The sequence below is a fragment of the Eublepharis macularius genome, chromosome 10 (genome assembly GCF_028583425.1).
Source record: "Eublepharis macularius isolate TG4126 chromosome 10, MPM_Emac_v1.0, whole genome shotgun sequence".
NCBI classification, from domain to species: Eukaryota; Metazoa; Chordata; class Lepidosauria; order Squamata; family Eublepharidae; genus Eublepharis; species Eublepharis macularius.
In genome coordinates, this window is record NC_072799.1 from 81,059,391 (window position 1) to 81,076,997 (window position 17,607).

A 17,607-nucleotide genomic window follows, 5' to 3' on the forward strand; every position below is an offset into this window, starting at 1 on the left:
CATGCCACACGGGAAGACTCAGGGAGTAGTTTAAATGTGTAACATTAAGTCTCTCACCATTCACAGAGCACAACATTCTCATACACTCTAAGTAACATTCTCCTATGCTCAGAGGCTCATGATGTACCTTTCTTTCTGTTAAACTTCCTAGATAAGACAAAAGTCTGATCACAGCAATATTTTGCTTAGTTGTCTGAGAATGGAATGTGTAACTTGTAACTGTTGCTATAACCATATTTGGGCATCCGGGACTTCCTGAATACAAGTTAATAAAACTCTCGCCTCCATCTTTGGAGGGTCAGACTTTGCATCCAGACCCTGTCTCGTGTCGTTACTACAGTTTGAGATGTGCTCTGCTCAGGCTGAGCATGCAGACCAACTGCCAGCCGGCTGGTCAGAGTTACCTCATAAAGTTCCAGAGGAGTTAGCCGTGTTAGTCTGTAGTAGCAAAATCAAAAAGAGTCCAGTAGCACCTTTAAGACTAACCAATTTTATTTTATTGTAGCATAAGCTTTCGAGAATCAAGTTCTCTTCATCAGATGCCTGATCCGAACTGGTCAAATACAGAAGAGGAGGGGAGGGGAAAGAAGGGGACATATATATCACAAGACGACAGGATGCAATTAGTGTGAAGGGAATCAAAACATTCCTTTGCTTGTAAATGTAAACATCTCCTTTTGGTGTGGAGTCAGTTTGCCGTGTTAGTTTGCCGCAGTGAAGGTATACAATTCCTATGTAGTATAAGCCCTCGATAACCACAGCTCTCCCTGCCAGCTGCATCTGACAAAGAGAACTGTGGTCCCCGAAAGCCCACACGTACCCAGGCTGAGATAATTGACAAACAAAGCCCACACCAGGCGTCTCTGGGCTCCCCCAGACCACGCCTCTGTAAAGGAAATCTGTTACCTGTGATAATGTGATAACCATTCATAGTCTCTATTCAGTCCCAGCTTGACAGAGTCAAATTTGCATATGAATTCCAATTCAGCAGCCTCCCGTTGGATTTTGTTTTTGAAGGGTTTCTGTTGAACCACAGCGACTTTTAAGTCTTTGGTGGAATGTCCTGGTAGATTGAAGTGTTCTCCCACTGGTTTTTGGACGTTTCCATTTCTAATGTCAGATTTGTGTCCATTTATTCTTTTGCGTAGAGGTTGGCTGGTTTGTCCAATGTACAGAGCAGAAGGACATTGTTGGCACATGAGGGCATATATCAGATTGGAGGATGAGCAGCTGTAAGAGCCAGAGACAGTGTAGTTGATGCCATTGGGTGCTGTAATTGTATTCCCTGGGTAGATATAGGGGCAGAGCTGGCATCTGGGTCTGTTGCAGGGCCTGGTACCTGTGCTGGTGACCCTGCTGGCCGATTCATGATTGTAAGTGAGAAGTCATTTAAGATTGGGGGCTGTCTGTAGGCAAGGAAAGGTCTTCCACCCAGGACTTCTGAGAGAGAGGTATCATTTTCCAGGATGGGTTGTAGCTCCCTGATGATACGTTGGATGGGTTTGAGCTGGGAGCAATAGGTGACAACCAGTGGTGTTCTGTTGTTAGTTCCTTTAGGTATGTCCTGGAGCAGACTGTTTCTGGGTACTAGTCTGGCCCTGTTGATTTGTTTCTTCACTTCATTTGGTGGGTACTGTAGTCTAAAAAATGCTTGTTGTAAATCTCTTAAGTGTGAGTCTCGGTCGAGAGCATCGGAGCAGATATGGTTGTAACGTAAGGCTTGGCTGTAGACAATAGACCGAGTGGTATGTTTAGGGTGGAAGCTGGAGGCATGTAGATATGAGTATCGGTCTGTTGGTTTCCGGTATAAGGTGGTATTTATTCGTCCATTATGTAGTTGTACAGTGGTGTCCAGGAAGTGTACCTGTTGTGTAGAGTGGTCCAGGCTTAGGTTGATAGTAGGGTGAAAGTTATTGAAGTCCTGATGAAATCTCTCAAGGGCTTCCTTCCCATGGGTCCAAATGATGAAGATGTCATCCAGGAATCTTAAGTACAGGAGTGGTTCCAGTGGATGGGAGCTGAGGAAGCGTTGCTCCAAGTCTGCCATGAATATGTTAGCATATTGTGGTGCCATGCGTGTGCCCATGGCTGTGCCATTAACCTGTAGATATAAGTTGTCACCAAATTCGAAGTAATTGTGAGTGAGTACGAAGTGACAAAGTTCAGTGGCGAGGTGTGCTGTGGTTTTGTCCGTGATAATATTCCGTATGGCTTGCAGTCCATCTGCATGTGGGATATTGGTGTACAGGGCCTCCACATCCATGGTTGCTAGGATGGTGTCATCTGGTAGGTTGTCAATGGACTGTATTTTCCTGAGGAAGTCAGTGGTGTCCCGTAAGTAGCTGCGTGTGCTGGTGGCATAGGGCCTGAGGATAGAGTCCATGTATCCCGAGACTCCTACTGTGATGGTGCATTTTCCTGAAACAATTGGGCGTCCTGGGTTACCTGGTTTGTGGATTTTGGGTAGTAGGTAGAATCTTCCTGGTCGTGGTTCCTGGGGTGTGTCCATATGGATGCATTCTTGTATGTCCATGGGGAGTGTTTTTAATATTTTATTGAGTTCCCTTTTGTATTGCTCCGTGGGGTCAGAAGGTAGTATTTTATAGAATGTTGTGTTGGAGAGTTGTCTTTCTGCTTCTTGTATATAATTTTGTTTGTCCATGATGACAACTGCTCCGCCTTTGTCAGCTTCCTTGATTACGATGCCAGAATTATTTTGGAGGCTGTTTATGGCCTCTCTTTCTCCACGGCTGAGATTCTGCTTTAGGTGTTGTTGTTTGTCAATTATCTCAGCCTGAGCACGTCTACGGAAGCATTCAATGTAAAAGTCCAATAAAGTTCCTTTCTCCGCCCTCCCGGCCTGAGACCCAGATACCATGGAAATGCTCTGTCTCCTCCTCCTTCCAAGGAGGCAAAGAGCGCCCCCCTGCCTTATCAGTGGAAGCTGCTGGCCGGGAGGGCCGTATTTTGTGCAATATGTCAGCCCATTTGGGACCAGCACTTTAGCACCTTGCACTTTGTTCGTTTATTTATATGCATCCTGTATGACATGGTTTGCCTTATATGAAGCCCTTTAAGAATTGGCCTCCCTACTAGTACAGAGAGATACTTTGGATGTTTAGCTACATTTGTATGAGCTACACAGAAGTGTTTTAAGTTATATATTGTTGACAGTAAGACACTTAGCAATTGTTTATGTTTATTGTTATCATTCATAGAAATAAAAACAAACATGGAACTACACAGAAAGAAAAATAACTTTTTAAAACACTTTAAGGCTTTCAGCGCTACCCTAAGCCAAGTCTAATGAAATCAATGGGATGGGAAGGCTGTGACTCTACTGAGGAGGACACTTCTGGAATTGTAGCATCTCCTAAGTTTCTTCTAGTTCACAGCTGCTTAGCCTTCTGTAGCATCATAGGAGGCAAGGCAATAAAAGCCAGAATTGTCGTAACACCACCTCTTTCAAAGAAAGACATAAGACATTTGCAAAGTGTGCTGTGAGATAGTTGTAATGACAGTAAAGTCAGTAGGGCACATCTGTGGAATGGGTTGACCAAAATATAGTCCGTGATAAATGCACGTGTTCTATTTTCGTTTTAATGTGACTGATTCTTTATTCCAAAGTGTAATATTTTTCTTGTCTTCCTTTCTGACTTACAACCTCCTGTGTAATTAAAACCCAAGTAAGACCATTGATTTCAACGAACAGCAGGATTTGAATCCAGTGGCACCTTAGAGACCAACAACATTTTCAGAGTGTAAGCTTTTGAGAGTCACAGCTCCCTTCTTCAGACTTCTGACTCTTGAAAGCTTACACTCTGAAAATCTTGTTGATCTCTGAATTGCCCCTGGAATCAAATCCTGGTGTTCTAGTGCAGACCAACAGGGCTACCCACCTAAAACTGATTTCAGTGAGTTTAAGTGGGCCTAATTCAGCACTGAATTAGATAGTTATACAGAAGTAAGCCCCTCTGGAGACTGTGTACCAGTTTGCCAGCCTTTTCCCTTTTTAGATAAACCTTTCTAAGTCGAGAGGGAACTTCTAACATGTTTCTCAGAGAATCTCAGAGTCAGTTGTTTGTATAACATCATGGTACTGTCATATCCCTGAACAGTCCTTCTTCTATGAAATTTTTTCTAGAATCCACTCTACAAATTCAGCCACATTGGTGTAGACTCCTGGGTGGCCTGGACGGGCACATCCCTCACCCCAGCTGGTGATGCCAACTAGATACCAGGCTTCCTTGTGTTTACATGACAGAGGTCCACCTGAGTCTCCCTATAGCAGAGAAAGAAAACATGCATGTAATGACAGTATACCTGTGAATGTAGATTAAGGATGTAATGTTCAGGTTAAGCAATTCCATTACTACCAAGACTTGGTTCACATGCAGCACTCAAGATCTGATCCCTGACTTCATGATTTGCACCCAAAGTAGCAAATTGCTATTTGTTTTTGTCTCCCCAAATTAGAATAAGGAACAGAGCTCTTATTTCAGTTTCCAAATCTGGTTTGAAGGGCAAGTACAAATCGAAATCTGTCAGAGCTCAGATGTCACAGCAAACTGTGGTCTGCCTTGGAACAAAGGACCATGGAGGAAATACAGAGAGAGTCCAATGTTCCTTATGTCAAATCATGGTTTGATGCTGCATAGAAACTAAGCCTGTGTGTATAAATAAATCACAAAAAAGATTTGTCTTAGTTTTAATATGAAGACAGAGATCAATGCGTCTATTGTGTCCAAAGAAATCCCGGCAGTCTGTTCACACATTCTTTCTTTCTGACTGATTCCATGAGCTGTTACAGAGAGATATCTGTCGGCCTCTTGGACTGCATACGAACATTTGTGCTGGACCAAGATGCCTGTGGTCCATCCATTCCAGCATCCTGTATCACTTAGTTGCCAGCCAGTTGTCCTAGAGGACCATCAAACAGGGCATGGAGGCCAATGTCTTCCACAATGTTGCCTTCTAGCAATGGAATTCAGAGGTTGCTTTTAAATACCATCTCCCCAAGGAAGCATTGGGACTGTAGTCAAGAGGAAAGTGAGAAGAGACGAGGGATTTCTAACAACTCTTAGCATCCTCCCCAAATGACAGTCACCAGGATTCTTCATGGCTAAACTAGAATAAGTTGTAGCAAGGCTATGCTATAAAGAAATCACAATCACAAGTTGCCCTCACCTTACAAGCATCTTTTCCGCCTTCAGGGTAACCAGCACATACCATCTTATTGTGTATTCTGAAGTCTCGGTATCGCAACTGACATTCTGCATTTGTTATTATAGGGATATTGACCTTTTGTAGAACATCTTGTATTTCGCCTTAAATGATATATGACATAAATAAGATCACCGGGGTGGACCGAGGGTTCAATTCCTTCATTTAGTAATTCCCCAACTATACGCTGGGATGCTATCTGCTGGTTTTACCCATTTCACTTCTCCCTTTTGTGAATCAAACTTAAAAGACTTTGTTTTGGGGCTGTTTTCTGTTTCCTCATGTAAAACTTTCCCATTAAAATGTACATATTTCCAACATACTCTTGGCAATAATTGCATATAAATGGTAAATAATATATAAATGACATAAAAAGAAACCAGTGATTCAGCTCCATGTCTGTGTGGCTGTTAGTTCATGGGGATTCTACCTACTTTCTAGGTGTTTTTAAGATGGCAAGAATCTGTGTTCCTTCCATCTCATTGGATCTAACCCAATAACAGAGGAGATGCTGTGGAATTAGGCTCTGTGCATAGGATTTAAAGATGTGAGCAGGGTTAATAGAATATCTGAGTTTGTGTTCCCTTCATGAATTTGTGATTGAGTGGTTCGTGCTGAATCCAGAAAAGATGGCAATAACTTTAATGATTAATCCCAGTTTGGATTTGCCTGTTGCTAATATGGTAACTATGTCCCTGTAAGATCATTCACAAACTCTGTGTGTGTGCCGCACCCCATGCTGCTTTTGAATATGCCAGATACTGTAGCAAGGAGAACCTTAGATCTATCACTAAAGTAAGGTTGCCAGTCCTCCAGCAACAGCAGGAGATCCCCCACCCTGCCTCTTGTTTCCCACCACTGCTTAGAGTAATAGCAGAAGAAAATGTTTTAAAATTAGCCATTGGGCCAATGATGTGACGTCACTTCTGAGAGAAACCTGAAAATGACCTCATGCCTCTCTGGGAATAGCCAAAAACTCTAGTATATCTAGTTTACAGTGTCTCCTAGAGAGACATGGCATCACTTCCAGGTTTTCTCCAGAAGTGAAATCATACCCTCATTGTCGGCTGCCCATCATTCCCCCCCTCCTGGTCTCCTACTGGTTGCCATGCCAGGCCAAGCAGTCCCATACAAAAACTTTGCATTTAGCCTCTCCTATCGTTTGTTAGAAAGTGGCAAAGAAGCATGGTTTAAAGATTTTTCATACTAAAGAAAACTATAACATTTAACATCCCAGCAGGATTTGAGACCGATGCTACCTGAATAACAACAACAACATTCAATTTATAGACCACCTTTCAGGACAACTTAACACCCACTCAGAGCAGTTTACAACGTATGTTATTATTATCCCTACAATAATCACCTTGTAAGGTTGGTGGGGCTGAGAGAGCTCTAAAGAGCGGAACTACAAGTGACAAAAGGCACAGGTTGGACACTTGTCAGCTTCCCTCAAGTTTTGATGGGAAATGTAGGCATCCTGGTCTTGCAGCTTGGCTCTCCGACTGCTGTCCAACGGACTTTCCAACTGTCACTTGTCCAACATTCCACCAAGCTGCCTACATTTCCCATCAAAACTTGAGGGAAGCTGACAAGTGTCCAATCTGTGCCTTTTGTCACTTGTAGTTCCGCTCTGAGAGAGCCGTGAGTGACCCAAGGTCACCCAGCTGGCTTCAAGTGGAGGAGTGGGGAATCAAACCTGTTTCTCCATATTAGAGTCCCACTGCTCTTAACCACTACACCAAACTGGATCTTAGACACCAACAAGATTTTTAGAGTATAAACTTTCAAGAGTCAAAGCTATCTTTAACATTATGCTATAATTTAAAAAGATATTATATATAGCTAAGTGTCATCTTATAATACCTCTCTCCTTTGTGTAACCCCATCCAGTCACCCAACAGTTGGTATATCCTGTATTCTCCTTTGTATCTTCATTGGCTGGCAGGCAGAGGGCTTGCTGTAAATCTAAATTTCCATTTAAAAGAATTAGGTTGGTTAAGAGGGAAAGGAATTCATTTTAAAAAAAATAATTCTGCTTCCTTCTTGGATGGAATAATAATTGGCTAATGCTAGTAAAGTCAGCTTCCTTTAGAGATGGCAATACTGAATTCCTTAAGGTAAAGATGTGAAAATAAACTTACATACCACTGAAATTCATGGGTCTGTCAAGTTTCATTAAAGCAATGTCATATCCTTCTTCTGAAATCTCATAGTCAGGGTGAACAATAACCTCTTGCACTTTGAAGAAGGGGGTATCTTCACTGATCTGTGATTGTTTCAGAATTCCAGTATAAACCCGCCAAACATCAGGTGGGAGAAGGCTAAGTAATGAAACAACAAAAAAGTCCAAACTTAATCACTTTGAACTAGTGGGCATTTCTCTGGCCCTTATGCAAGGTACCCTAATGTCCCATGTAATTAAAAGTCCAGTTCTTCTCATTCTGTTGAGGTTTTAATTGAAACATTTTATCCCTGGTTGTGAATTCATGACTACTATCCCCTGTTCTATGTTCCAGGAATCCCTGCAACCTCCCCTCTATTCTATTGCTACATATTAAGCAAAGATTATGAAGGAAGGAAGGTAGAATTATTTTATTTTACTACACCTATCCCTGCTCTTCCTGTTGTTGGAACAGAGGAGACTCAGCATGCTTGGAACTTTGAGGGGGGGGGCCTCTATATTTTTCTTTGGATTATCTTCCTAATGAACAAGAAGCGTTTCTTTCTCTAAGGCTGAAACGTCTTTCTAAGTCCTTCTTCTCTTCCTGTGTTCTTGTTCCAACGGGAAGCTGCTGAATTGGAATTCATATGCAAATTTGACTCTGTCAAGCTGGGACTGAATAGGGACTATGAATGGTTATCTCATTATCACAGGTAACTGATTTCCTTTACAGAGGCGGGGTCAGGGGGAGTCCAGTGGCACCTGGCGTGGGCTTTCGAGGACCACGGTTCTCTTTGTCAGATGCATCTGGCGGGGAGGACTGTGGTTATCGAGGGCTTGTGCTGCAGTGCTGCTGAACTCTCTTTGATTTTGCTACTACAGACTAACACGGCAAACTCCTTTGAATCTTTACACAAGCAAACTGATCCCCACACCAAAAGGAGCTGTCTGCATCTCCATATCAAAGGAGTTGTTTACATCCCCCCCTCTCCTCCTTCCCCCCCTCTCCTCCTCTATATTTGATCAGTTTCTTCCTGCCCTCCATGCATCTGACGAAGAGAACGTGATTCTCGAAAGCTTATGCTACAATAAAATTGGTTAGTCTTAAAGGTGCTACTGGACTCTTTTTGATTTTTCTTGTTTTCTGGCTCTCAAAGGAGCAAGATGCATCTCCACTCCTCTCTCTATGGAGCCAGGGGCCGTTTCAACATGGCTCCCTGCTGCTCGTAACAACCTGGAATATTGCGAAAAATCCGCAGAAGATCGCATTTTCTCGCGCGAGATTTGCGCGACGTCACATGATGTTGCGCAAATCTCGTGTGAGAAAACGTGATCTTCTGCATTTTTTTGCGATATTCCGGGTTGTTATGAGCAGCGGGGAGCCGTGTGGAAACGGCCATGATCTCATACCTACACATACGCATAATGCCAGACAAGTTGGCTATGTGATAGGGAAAGTACCCTTTTCAGGTTAGGCTTTTTCTCTCCTTTCTTCTATAAGAATGCTGTGAATTGGAAACTACCTCAATAAACATAGATTTTACCTTTTGCCCGAGAGTGGATTTTACTGCATGTGGCTACCAGCTTTGCTGACTGTAACTGCCTAAACTAAACTAATATATACAATCCCAATACCTATTACCTCATTCAGTGCTCAGAATGATGTAGGATAAGACCTGCCTATCTTTAACAGGACGCCCACATGTGTCTTCAGATTATCCCGTGAATAAGTCCATCTGGCCCAGTCCATTTGAAAGAACGATGGGTTGAATACCTCACAACACAGGGCCTCAGTGTTCCTTCTTTTCAGACAACCATTTTCCACACACTTGAAGGCAGTCCTGAAGTGTTTAATCATCAATCAAAAAAGCTCAGGTTCAGCCTCATCTTTTGAAAACAATGGCTCCCAGACTTATCTGGGGCCCCAGGTTGTGGGTGATGAAGGGGAGGCGGGCGGGGAGATGATATGGCGGCCGCCATGTTGTGGAGGGGTGGAGAATGACCAGGGGCCAGGGGAGCATGCCCAGGCACATCCGGTGCAGGCCCCCTGGTCTGGGAAGCTGGCCCCTGGCCCTCAGCGCTTGGCCCGTGGCAGCATCCTGCCCAGCCCTCCCTTTCGTCACAACTTTTGGGTTAGTAGGCTGCATATTGGCTTTGGGCACCGATCTGTTTGGGGGAAAACAGGGTCCTCAGGCTCAGTTTCCCTATTATGGGGGTCCCCATAAGGGGTCTGGGGAGTAAGGAATGGTTGGTGCATGCCCAGTCGGGGGCTGTCAGTTCGCCTCACTCCCAGGTGGTAGGGAGGTTTCACACAGGGGTGTATGCCCATGTGGCATCCCACTGACTGTCATCCCATGGTCCCCCCCCCTCAGCAGGGGTCTGAGGGGGCGTGTGGGTCATCGGCTTGGCAGGCAGGTCAGACGATGTTTGGATCCGTGCCCTATGTGCGCCTTTGCTCCTGAGCTGTAATCTCAATAAAGTTGTGGCCTTCTTTCCTCCAGCACTGTGTCTGTGTGTTTTGTCGCCGTGCTCCCTTTCCGCTCTCCTCCCCCACTTAGCTCTCACCTGCAACCAGACAACTTTTGTTAATGTTAGTGAGTTGTATCCTATCATTCTGTTGAGCTAGTGGTGGCACATTCCTCCAGGTAAAAAGCTGTAAGTCAGAAAAGCCCTTCCATTAGAGGAAGCCTTCTTGCACCAGAGGAAGGGCCCACTGTGAACTGAGCAGAGCAGTTGGATACAATCCACTGTTTAGAAGGTTCAGGTTTTGCTACTTAGAAGATACTCAGATGAGCATTTTACTTACTCTCCCATGCAGTGAGCAGCAGTCAATATCCATTGGTCGCTGATAATCGAACCACCACAATGATGCTTCTGGACTGAGAGCTTCACATGCAAGCTCACTTGCCAGGGCCATTCTCCAAGGGATGCATTTGTTCCTCCAACAACTCTCGAATCCAATAAAGGTTTCTGCACACATACTAAGAGAATTCTTAAATGTATATTACCAAGTTTGATGTAGCGTTTTAATGCAAACAGGCAGGGCTTTTTTTCAGCAGGAACGTGGTGGAACGGAGTTCCGGCACCTCTTGAAAATGGTCACATGGCCGGTGGCCCCGCCCCCTGATCTCCAGACAGAGGGGAGTTTAGCTTGCCCTCCGCGCCATGTGGTGCGGAGGGCAATCTAAACTCCCCTCTGTCTGGAGATCAGGGGGTGGGGCCACCGGCCATGTGACCATTTTTGCCAAGGGCAATTTGAACTTTAAAAAACTCCCCCCTTGTTCCAGCTGACCCAAAGTGACATCATTGTGCGGTCCTGAGTTCCCCCACCTCTTTTCCCAGAAGAAAAGTCCTGCAAACAGGTGTTTCTTTGGAGCTTATTACAACTTCAGTGCACAGGTTAGGTAAATGAATTTCACTTGTGCTTGCTCTCTGTGTTGAGGTTAAACGAAGGGTCAAATTAAATAAGACACTAGGCACAGGTTCATTTCAGTGGCCAGTGATGCAATTTTACCTGGGAGCTTTAGTTTTCAAAGCTGCCCTCTGCCTGGTCACCTCTGCCAGAGGCCCAGCTGGTTCCTTGTCTCCTCCCCGCTCTGGGTGGCTGTACACCCACAGTTCCAGAGGGAGCAAAGGCAGGAGGACGTGGCAGTGGTTCACATCAGCGCTAGACCCAGGGCTTTTTTCAGGGGGAACGCGGGGGAACAGAGTTCCAGAACCTCTTGAAAATGGTCACATGGCTGATGGCCCCGCCCCCTGATCTCAAGACAGAGGGGAGTTGAGATTGCCTTCCCTGCGCTCAGTGGTGTAGAGGGCAATCTCAACTCCCCTCTATCTGGAGATCAGGGGGCGGGGCCATCAGCCATGTGACCATTTTCTCTGAGGGCAACCCACTGAGTTCCATCACCTCTTTCCCCAGAAAAAAAGCCCTGGCTAGACCCAAATGCGCAGCCAGTGCAATGCTGCCACCCAGAGTAGGGAAGGGGAAGGAGGGAGGGAGCCAGGCAATTCAATGCAGAAAAGCTTTTTAGTTTCTAAAGGGAATTTGTGTTTCAATTCTTCCTACTAAGTGCAAAGTAGCTTTTGTGCAGTTTCTGTACAAAATTTCTACCGCCTCTCATCTATTCTGTGAGCCACTGAACACATTACATTTTGTAAGATATACACTGAAGATGACTTCTTAAGTGTCTCTGTGTGTGATGTGCCATCAGGTTCCTTCTGACTTATGGCAGCCCTGTGAACCAACAAACTCCAAAACGTCTTATCATTAACAGCCTTGCTCAGATCTTGCAAACTGGAGGCTGTGGCTTCTTTTATTAAGTCAAGCCATCTCATTTTGAGTCTTCCTCTTTTCCTACTGCCTTCCACTTTTCTTAGCATTTTTGTCTATTCCAGTCTTCTCGTGATGTGACCAAAGCACGATAGCGTCAATGTCATCATTTTATTTTCATGGGGGAATTCAGGCTTGATTTGACCTAAAACCCATTTGTTAGCCTTTTTGGCCATCCATGGAATCCGTAAAACTCTTCTCTAGCAGTGTATTTAAATGAATCAACTTTCTTCCTGTCAGCTTTCTTAATTGTCCAACATTCATAGTCATACATAGTAATGGGGAATACCATAGTATGAATTATCTTGATCTTGATTCCTAGCAACCCTTATCCTTAAGGATCTTTTCTAGTTCCTTCAAGTCTCAATCTCCTGATGATTTCTCAGTTGCAGTCTCCTTTTTGGTTGATGATTGAGCCAAGGAATAGAAAATCTTTAACAATTTCTTCATTGGCAACCTTAAAATTGTGTAATTCCTCGGTAGTAATTGCTTTTGTCTCATTGATGTTCAGCCGTGATCCTTCTTTGGCGCATTTCCCCTTAACCTTCAGTCATTTCAGGTCTTCTCTATTTTCTGCCAGTAACATGGGCCGATTCCAGACGGCCCTCCCCATGTCGAAACGTTGCGCGTTGTCACGAGAAAAACGTGAAATATCGCGTTTTCTTGCATGAGTTTTGCGTGACATCACGCGACGTCGCACAAAACGCGCGTGAGGAAACGCGATATTTCGCGTTTTCCGCGTGACGACGCGCGACGTTTCGACATGGGGAGGGCCGTCTGGAATCGGCCATGGTTTCATCTGCATACCTCAAATTGTTAATGTTCCTTCCACCAATTTTCACTCCACTTTCATCTAAATCTAATCCAGCTTTCCTTATGATATGTTCTGCGTAAAGGTTGAACAGATAGGGAGATAATACCCATCCTTTTCTGAAACCTTTGCCCATTGAAAACCGTTCTGCTTCTGTTCTAGCCTAAAAAGCAATCTTAAGTGTAAAGTGTAAAGGTGTCAAATGTTTGTAGTCAAGTGACCCAGACAGGAACGCTACTCTGTTTATTGGGGAGCTGGGATTGACTGTCCTGCCATGAAATGACTTTGCGACATTGTAAGCAAGGCTTAGTTTGAATGGGTGGATAGCATATGGCTTCAGAGGAAATGAAAGGTGGACAGAGTTAATTTTGGAAATGGCTTCATTGCTTAAACCAGAGAGATGTTGATATTCAGTTGCATTTCCCTTCCAAGGAAATGTAACTGTCCTGTAACCATCACTTCTGAGTAATATCTCCTGTTACCCCATACCCATTCTGATTATGAGGTTCCAGAATGTAACCTATGTTGGTAGGGTATCTAGATATTTAAATATTTAATTGGGAGTATACAGTCCAGTTGTAATTGGTACTGCTATTAACCAAAACTAAGCATGCTTAAATGCGGATTTAGAGACTACTCAGTTTTACTCACCAGGGCTGACTTTCATTTGACAAAGTCTTAATGAATAGCCAGAAATCTTTTCATTTTCGAAGACTATTTTGTGTGGAGACCCTTGGGTAGACATTCTTAAGTTGCATTTGCATTTTCTGTACAGTAAAAAAATTAAGAATTCAAGCTTAGGTACATGATCTGCTATACAAAACTGCTTAGTAATTTCTAGCACTAATGTAAAAAAAAAAATCTCCTTACCCCTCTCTGTTACAGGAAGCTTGGTTTGGAGAATAAGTAAAAAACTGGCAGCGGACAATATCTGTACAAAGCTGCTGACACGCCTTGGGCCCATCGACATACTCCTCATTCAGGTCCATCCCCAGAAAATTTAAATTGGGATAAGTCTGAGAAGAACAGGCTGTAATATGTTGTAAACATTGAAAAAAGACCAATATATTATTATCATACCCTGACCTAGATAGCTCAGACAAGCCTGATCTTGTCAGATCTCAGAAGCTAAGCAGCGTTGACTTTGGTTAGTAATTGGATGGGAGACCTCCAATGAAGACCAGGGTTGCAGAACCAGGCAATGGCAAACCACCTCTGATGGTCTCTTGCCATGAAAGCCCCACCTATGACTTACCACTCACACACACACACACATTATTATCATGCATGCCCTTGAGATTTTTTTAAAATAAGAAATTGATCAAGTGCGACATTGTGGTGGTAGTGTCATTTTATATGGGGAGGCTCGGATCTGAACAGTAAATCTCTGCGGATGGAGAGAATGTCCATCAGTAGAGCAGGGCTTCCTCACCTGCCCCCTCTTAAAATTCTCCCCCAAACCCTACCCGTGACAGGTGGGCAACCTTCAGGGATAGTGTAATGGGGGTGTCAGAGAGGTCTGAAGCAGGAAGAAGAATTGGCAAAAAATCCACCCCACCGACCCACCCTGCTTCTGTTGATAGAGATGAATAAATCCAACCCGTAAGTACCAGGTATAGTTTTTCGGCAGTTCAGAAGACTGAAGCCAGACAAAACATTTTTTGACTCTACAATAGCATCAGGCATTCCACTTTCTGATGTCATCATGAGACAAATATACCTAAAACAACAAAAATAATCAAAAATAACCCTGGTTACAAACTGAGAGTGGCTCACATCTCTTTCTTCCTGGAAAGTCTGGCTGGTATACAGGGCCGTATTACCCATGGCTGGGCCCCTAGGCTTTCAGGTGTTTGGGGGCCCCTCCAGCACTTCAATCTTTCACCCCACTACAGCTGAAATCCTGACCATGGTAGAGTAGGTACTAGACCGCAGTACATAGCCCTATATCCATTTTGAGGGTCTCCTGAAGAATTCTATTTACTATTTTAAAAATATTTTTATTGCGTGAGTAGAACTCTTCAGGAAGGCACATTTGGGGGATATAATTGTTCAAGACTGTAATATTTTGAAGTGAATTAAATTGGTACAATTTTCTAAATAATAATTGGGTAATTGTTTTAATATAAGACAATTTGTTTCACTTTGATAAGGAAGCAGTTAATTATCTTATTAATAGAGGTTATATAAGAGAATCAATTAATTGTAATTTATGTGGGGGTGTGACTCAGCAAAAAAAATTGATGGGCCTTTAATCTCTACGGGGGCCCCTAGGCTTCAGGCTAGTCAACCTTATGAATAATATGGCCCTGCGGATATAGATTTTGTTTATCTGCCTGTATTTTGCCCTGTGTATAGCATGTAACTTTGTTTAGGGCATCTGTTTGTTTGCCAAAGCCTTCCATGGGGCATTTATTCCCTCCTTGGTCTATGGACAGTGGTTCTTGTCTCATAGCACTGTGGTCTATATGCCTTGGTGCCTTTGCAACTTTGCCCTGATTTAAAAGTGATGCTTTGTGCAAGTTTATAACTTTAGCAAGCTGTGTGTGTGTATTATATACTGTCAAGTTGCCTCCGACCTATGGCAACCCTATGAATGAAAGACTTCCAAAATGTCCTATCATTAACAGACTTGCTCAGATACTGCAAACTGGAGGATGTGGCTTCTTTTATTCAGTCGAGCCATCTCGTTCTAGGTCTTCCTCTTTTCCTACTGTCTTCCACTTTTTCTAGCACCTAGCAAGCTAGGTGTGGTATATTTATTGTATACATTACCAAAGAACGGTAATGCTCTGCATCTACCATTTGTCTCATGGGGTTGAGTCCCTGCTTAAGTAGTATGGTTGGTTGGCTAGAAGTATAGACTGCATGAGCTCCCTTGTTCTGAAACCATTTGCTCCTATTCCTGTATCTCCTTGATAATAAATAGATGTTATCAGGGCTTTTTTTCAGCGGGAACGCGGGGGAACAGTGTTCTGGAACCTCTTGAAAATGGTCACATGGCTGGTGGCCCCGCCCCCTGATCTCCAGACAGAGGGGAGTTGAGATTGTGGCGCGGAGGGCAATCTCAACTCCCCTCTGTCTGGAGATCAGGGGGCGGGGCCACCAGCCATGTGACCATTTTCTCCGAGGGCAACCCACTGAGTTCCACCACCTCTTTTCCCAGCAAAAAAGCCCTGGATGTCATTTTGAGCACACCTGTCTCTGCTGCATGAACCCAAGAGCGGAAACCCATTTGAAGACCCTAATCTGAGCTACAAGTAAAAGAGAATATCACATGGTGTCAGACACGATACAGCACTGTAGCAGAAGATTCCAAATTGTATCCTTCTAGCCAATAATTGAACATTTCAAGCCTCCCTCAGATTTATCTTTTGCTTGTTTATGTATGTGTGGGATAAAGATAAAGATGTCTCTCTGGGGACCAAGATCAAGATAATCCAAACTATGGTATTTCCCATTACTATGTATGGGTGTGAAAGTTGGACTGTGAAGACAGCGGACAGGAGGAAAATTGATTCGTTTGAAATGTGGTGCTGGAGGAGAGTTTTGCAGATACCATGGACAGCCCAAAAGTCAAATAAGTGGATACTCGATCAAATCAAGCCTGAATTCTCCCTAGAAGCTACAAGCTCTTAGAGCGGAACCACAAATGACGCCTGACACAGGTTGGACACTTGTCAGCTTCCCTCAAGTTTTGATGGGAAATGTAGGCAGCTTGGCAGAATGTTAGACAAGTGACAGTTGAAAAGTCCATTGGACAGCAGTTGGAGAGCCAAGCTGCAAGACCAGGACGCCTACATTTCCCATCAAAACTTGAGGGAAGCTGACAAGTGTCCAACCTGTGCCTTTTGTCACTTGTGGTTCCGCTCTAAGGCTATCGTACTTTGGTCGCATCTTGAGAAGCCAATAATGCTAGGCAAAGAGGAAGACCTAAAACAAGATTATAGCTTGACTCAATAAAGGAAGCCATGTTGTCCAGTTTGCAGGATCTGAGCAAGTCTGTTAATGATAGAACATTTTGGAGGTCTTCCATTCATAGGGTCGCCATGGGTCGAAGGAAACTTGATGGCACATAACACGCACACGGGTGTGGGGGGGAGAACTGGAGATGATGGGAACAGAAACTGAAGCTATACCTAGCAATCACAAAGGCTGGATAAGATCCTGAGAATTATAAAAATTGCAATCTTGCTTCACAGCAAAGGACACAAAGCCCTTTAGGTTTACAGCAGTATGCAAGAGTATCTGCAGCATCTAACAATAAAATTCTTGTAGGGACTTGTGGCGCTCGTGGATGTCATGTCAGAGTGCTAATGTTACACGGGTCATGGCCGGGAAACATTGCAAACATGAGGCCAACTGAGAGAAACATCTCAGAAGTAAGCAATGGCATTAAACTGGGGCCTCTGACTGTATGGCATGTGATTTGGATCACCAGTGAATAGCTCTAATCAGGGCTTTTTTTTTGGGAAAAGAGGTGGTGGAACTCAAGACCGCACAATGATGTCACTTTGGGTCAGCTGGAACAAGGGGGTAGTTTTTTAAAGTTTAAATCGCCCTTGGCAAAAATGGTCACATGGCCGGTGGCCCCGCCCCCTGATCTCCAGACAGAGGGGAGTTTAGATTGCCCTCCGTGCCGCGGCGCAGAGGGCAATCTAAACTCTCTTCTGTCTGGAGATCAGGGGGTGGGGCCACCGGCCATGTGACCATTTTTAAGAGGTGCTGGAACTCCGTTCCACCGTGTTCCCGCTGAAAAAAAGCCCTGACTATAATAAGTACCAACAGGTGTATATAAATTTGAAAAAACAGTAACTCATTTTTCAAGTACCTTCCACCTTATTCATCTACTTTCTCCTCCTCCTTGCTAGAAATGGAGACAGATGATCTTCTACCATCCAATGGCAGGGATTTGACTCTAGGATAAATCATTGTGCCTTCCAAACACTAGTAAAGAAAGTCATTTCTTTGTGACTTTTTAGGTGACACCAGGACACACATTGTTACTTTCGTAATTTTTCTCTGACATAATTTCTGTTGTTTCATACTGGACCAACGCAACTGCCTACAATTTTTATC

The 17,607-nt window shown here is 44.0% G+C and overlaps 1 protein-coding gene across 2 annotated transcripts in view; it reads right to left on the bottom strand.

Moving 5' to 3' along the window:
- Positions 1-3,177: 3,177 nt before the first annotated feature.
- KLKB1 (kallikrein B1) overlaps positions 3,178-17,607 on the bottom strand; it is a 39,702-nt gene continuing 25,272 nt past the window's right edge. For both annotated transcript variants that reach the window (XM_054989932.1, XM_054989933.1), the window contains 8 exons: positions 14,139-14,248; positions 13,399-13,558; positions 13,180-13,295; positions 10,194-10,368; positions 7,372-7,547; positions 7,090-7,191; positions 5,188-5,327; positions 3,178-4,282 (listed from right to left, as the gene is read on the bottom strand). In XM_054989932.1, coding sequence (XP_054845907.1) covers positions 4,127-4,282; positions 5,188-5,327; positions 7,090-7,191; positions 7,372-7,547; positions 10,194-10,368; positions 13,180-13,295; positions 13,399-13,558; positions 14,139-14,248 — 1,135 coding nt within the window. In that variant the 3' untranslated portion in view covers positions 3,178-4,126. The remainder of the gene's footprint in view (positions 4,283-5,187; positions 5,328-7,089; positions 7,192-7,371; positions 7,548-10,193; positions 10,369-13,179; positions 13,296-13,398; positions 13,559-14,138; positions 14,249-17,607) is intronic.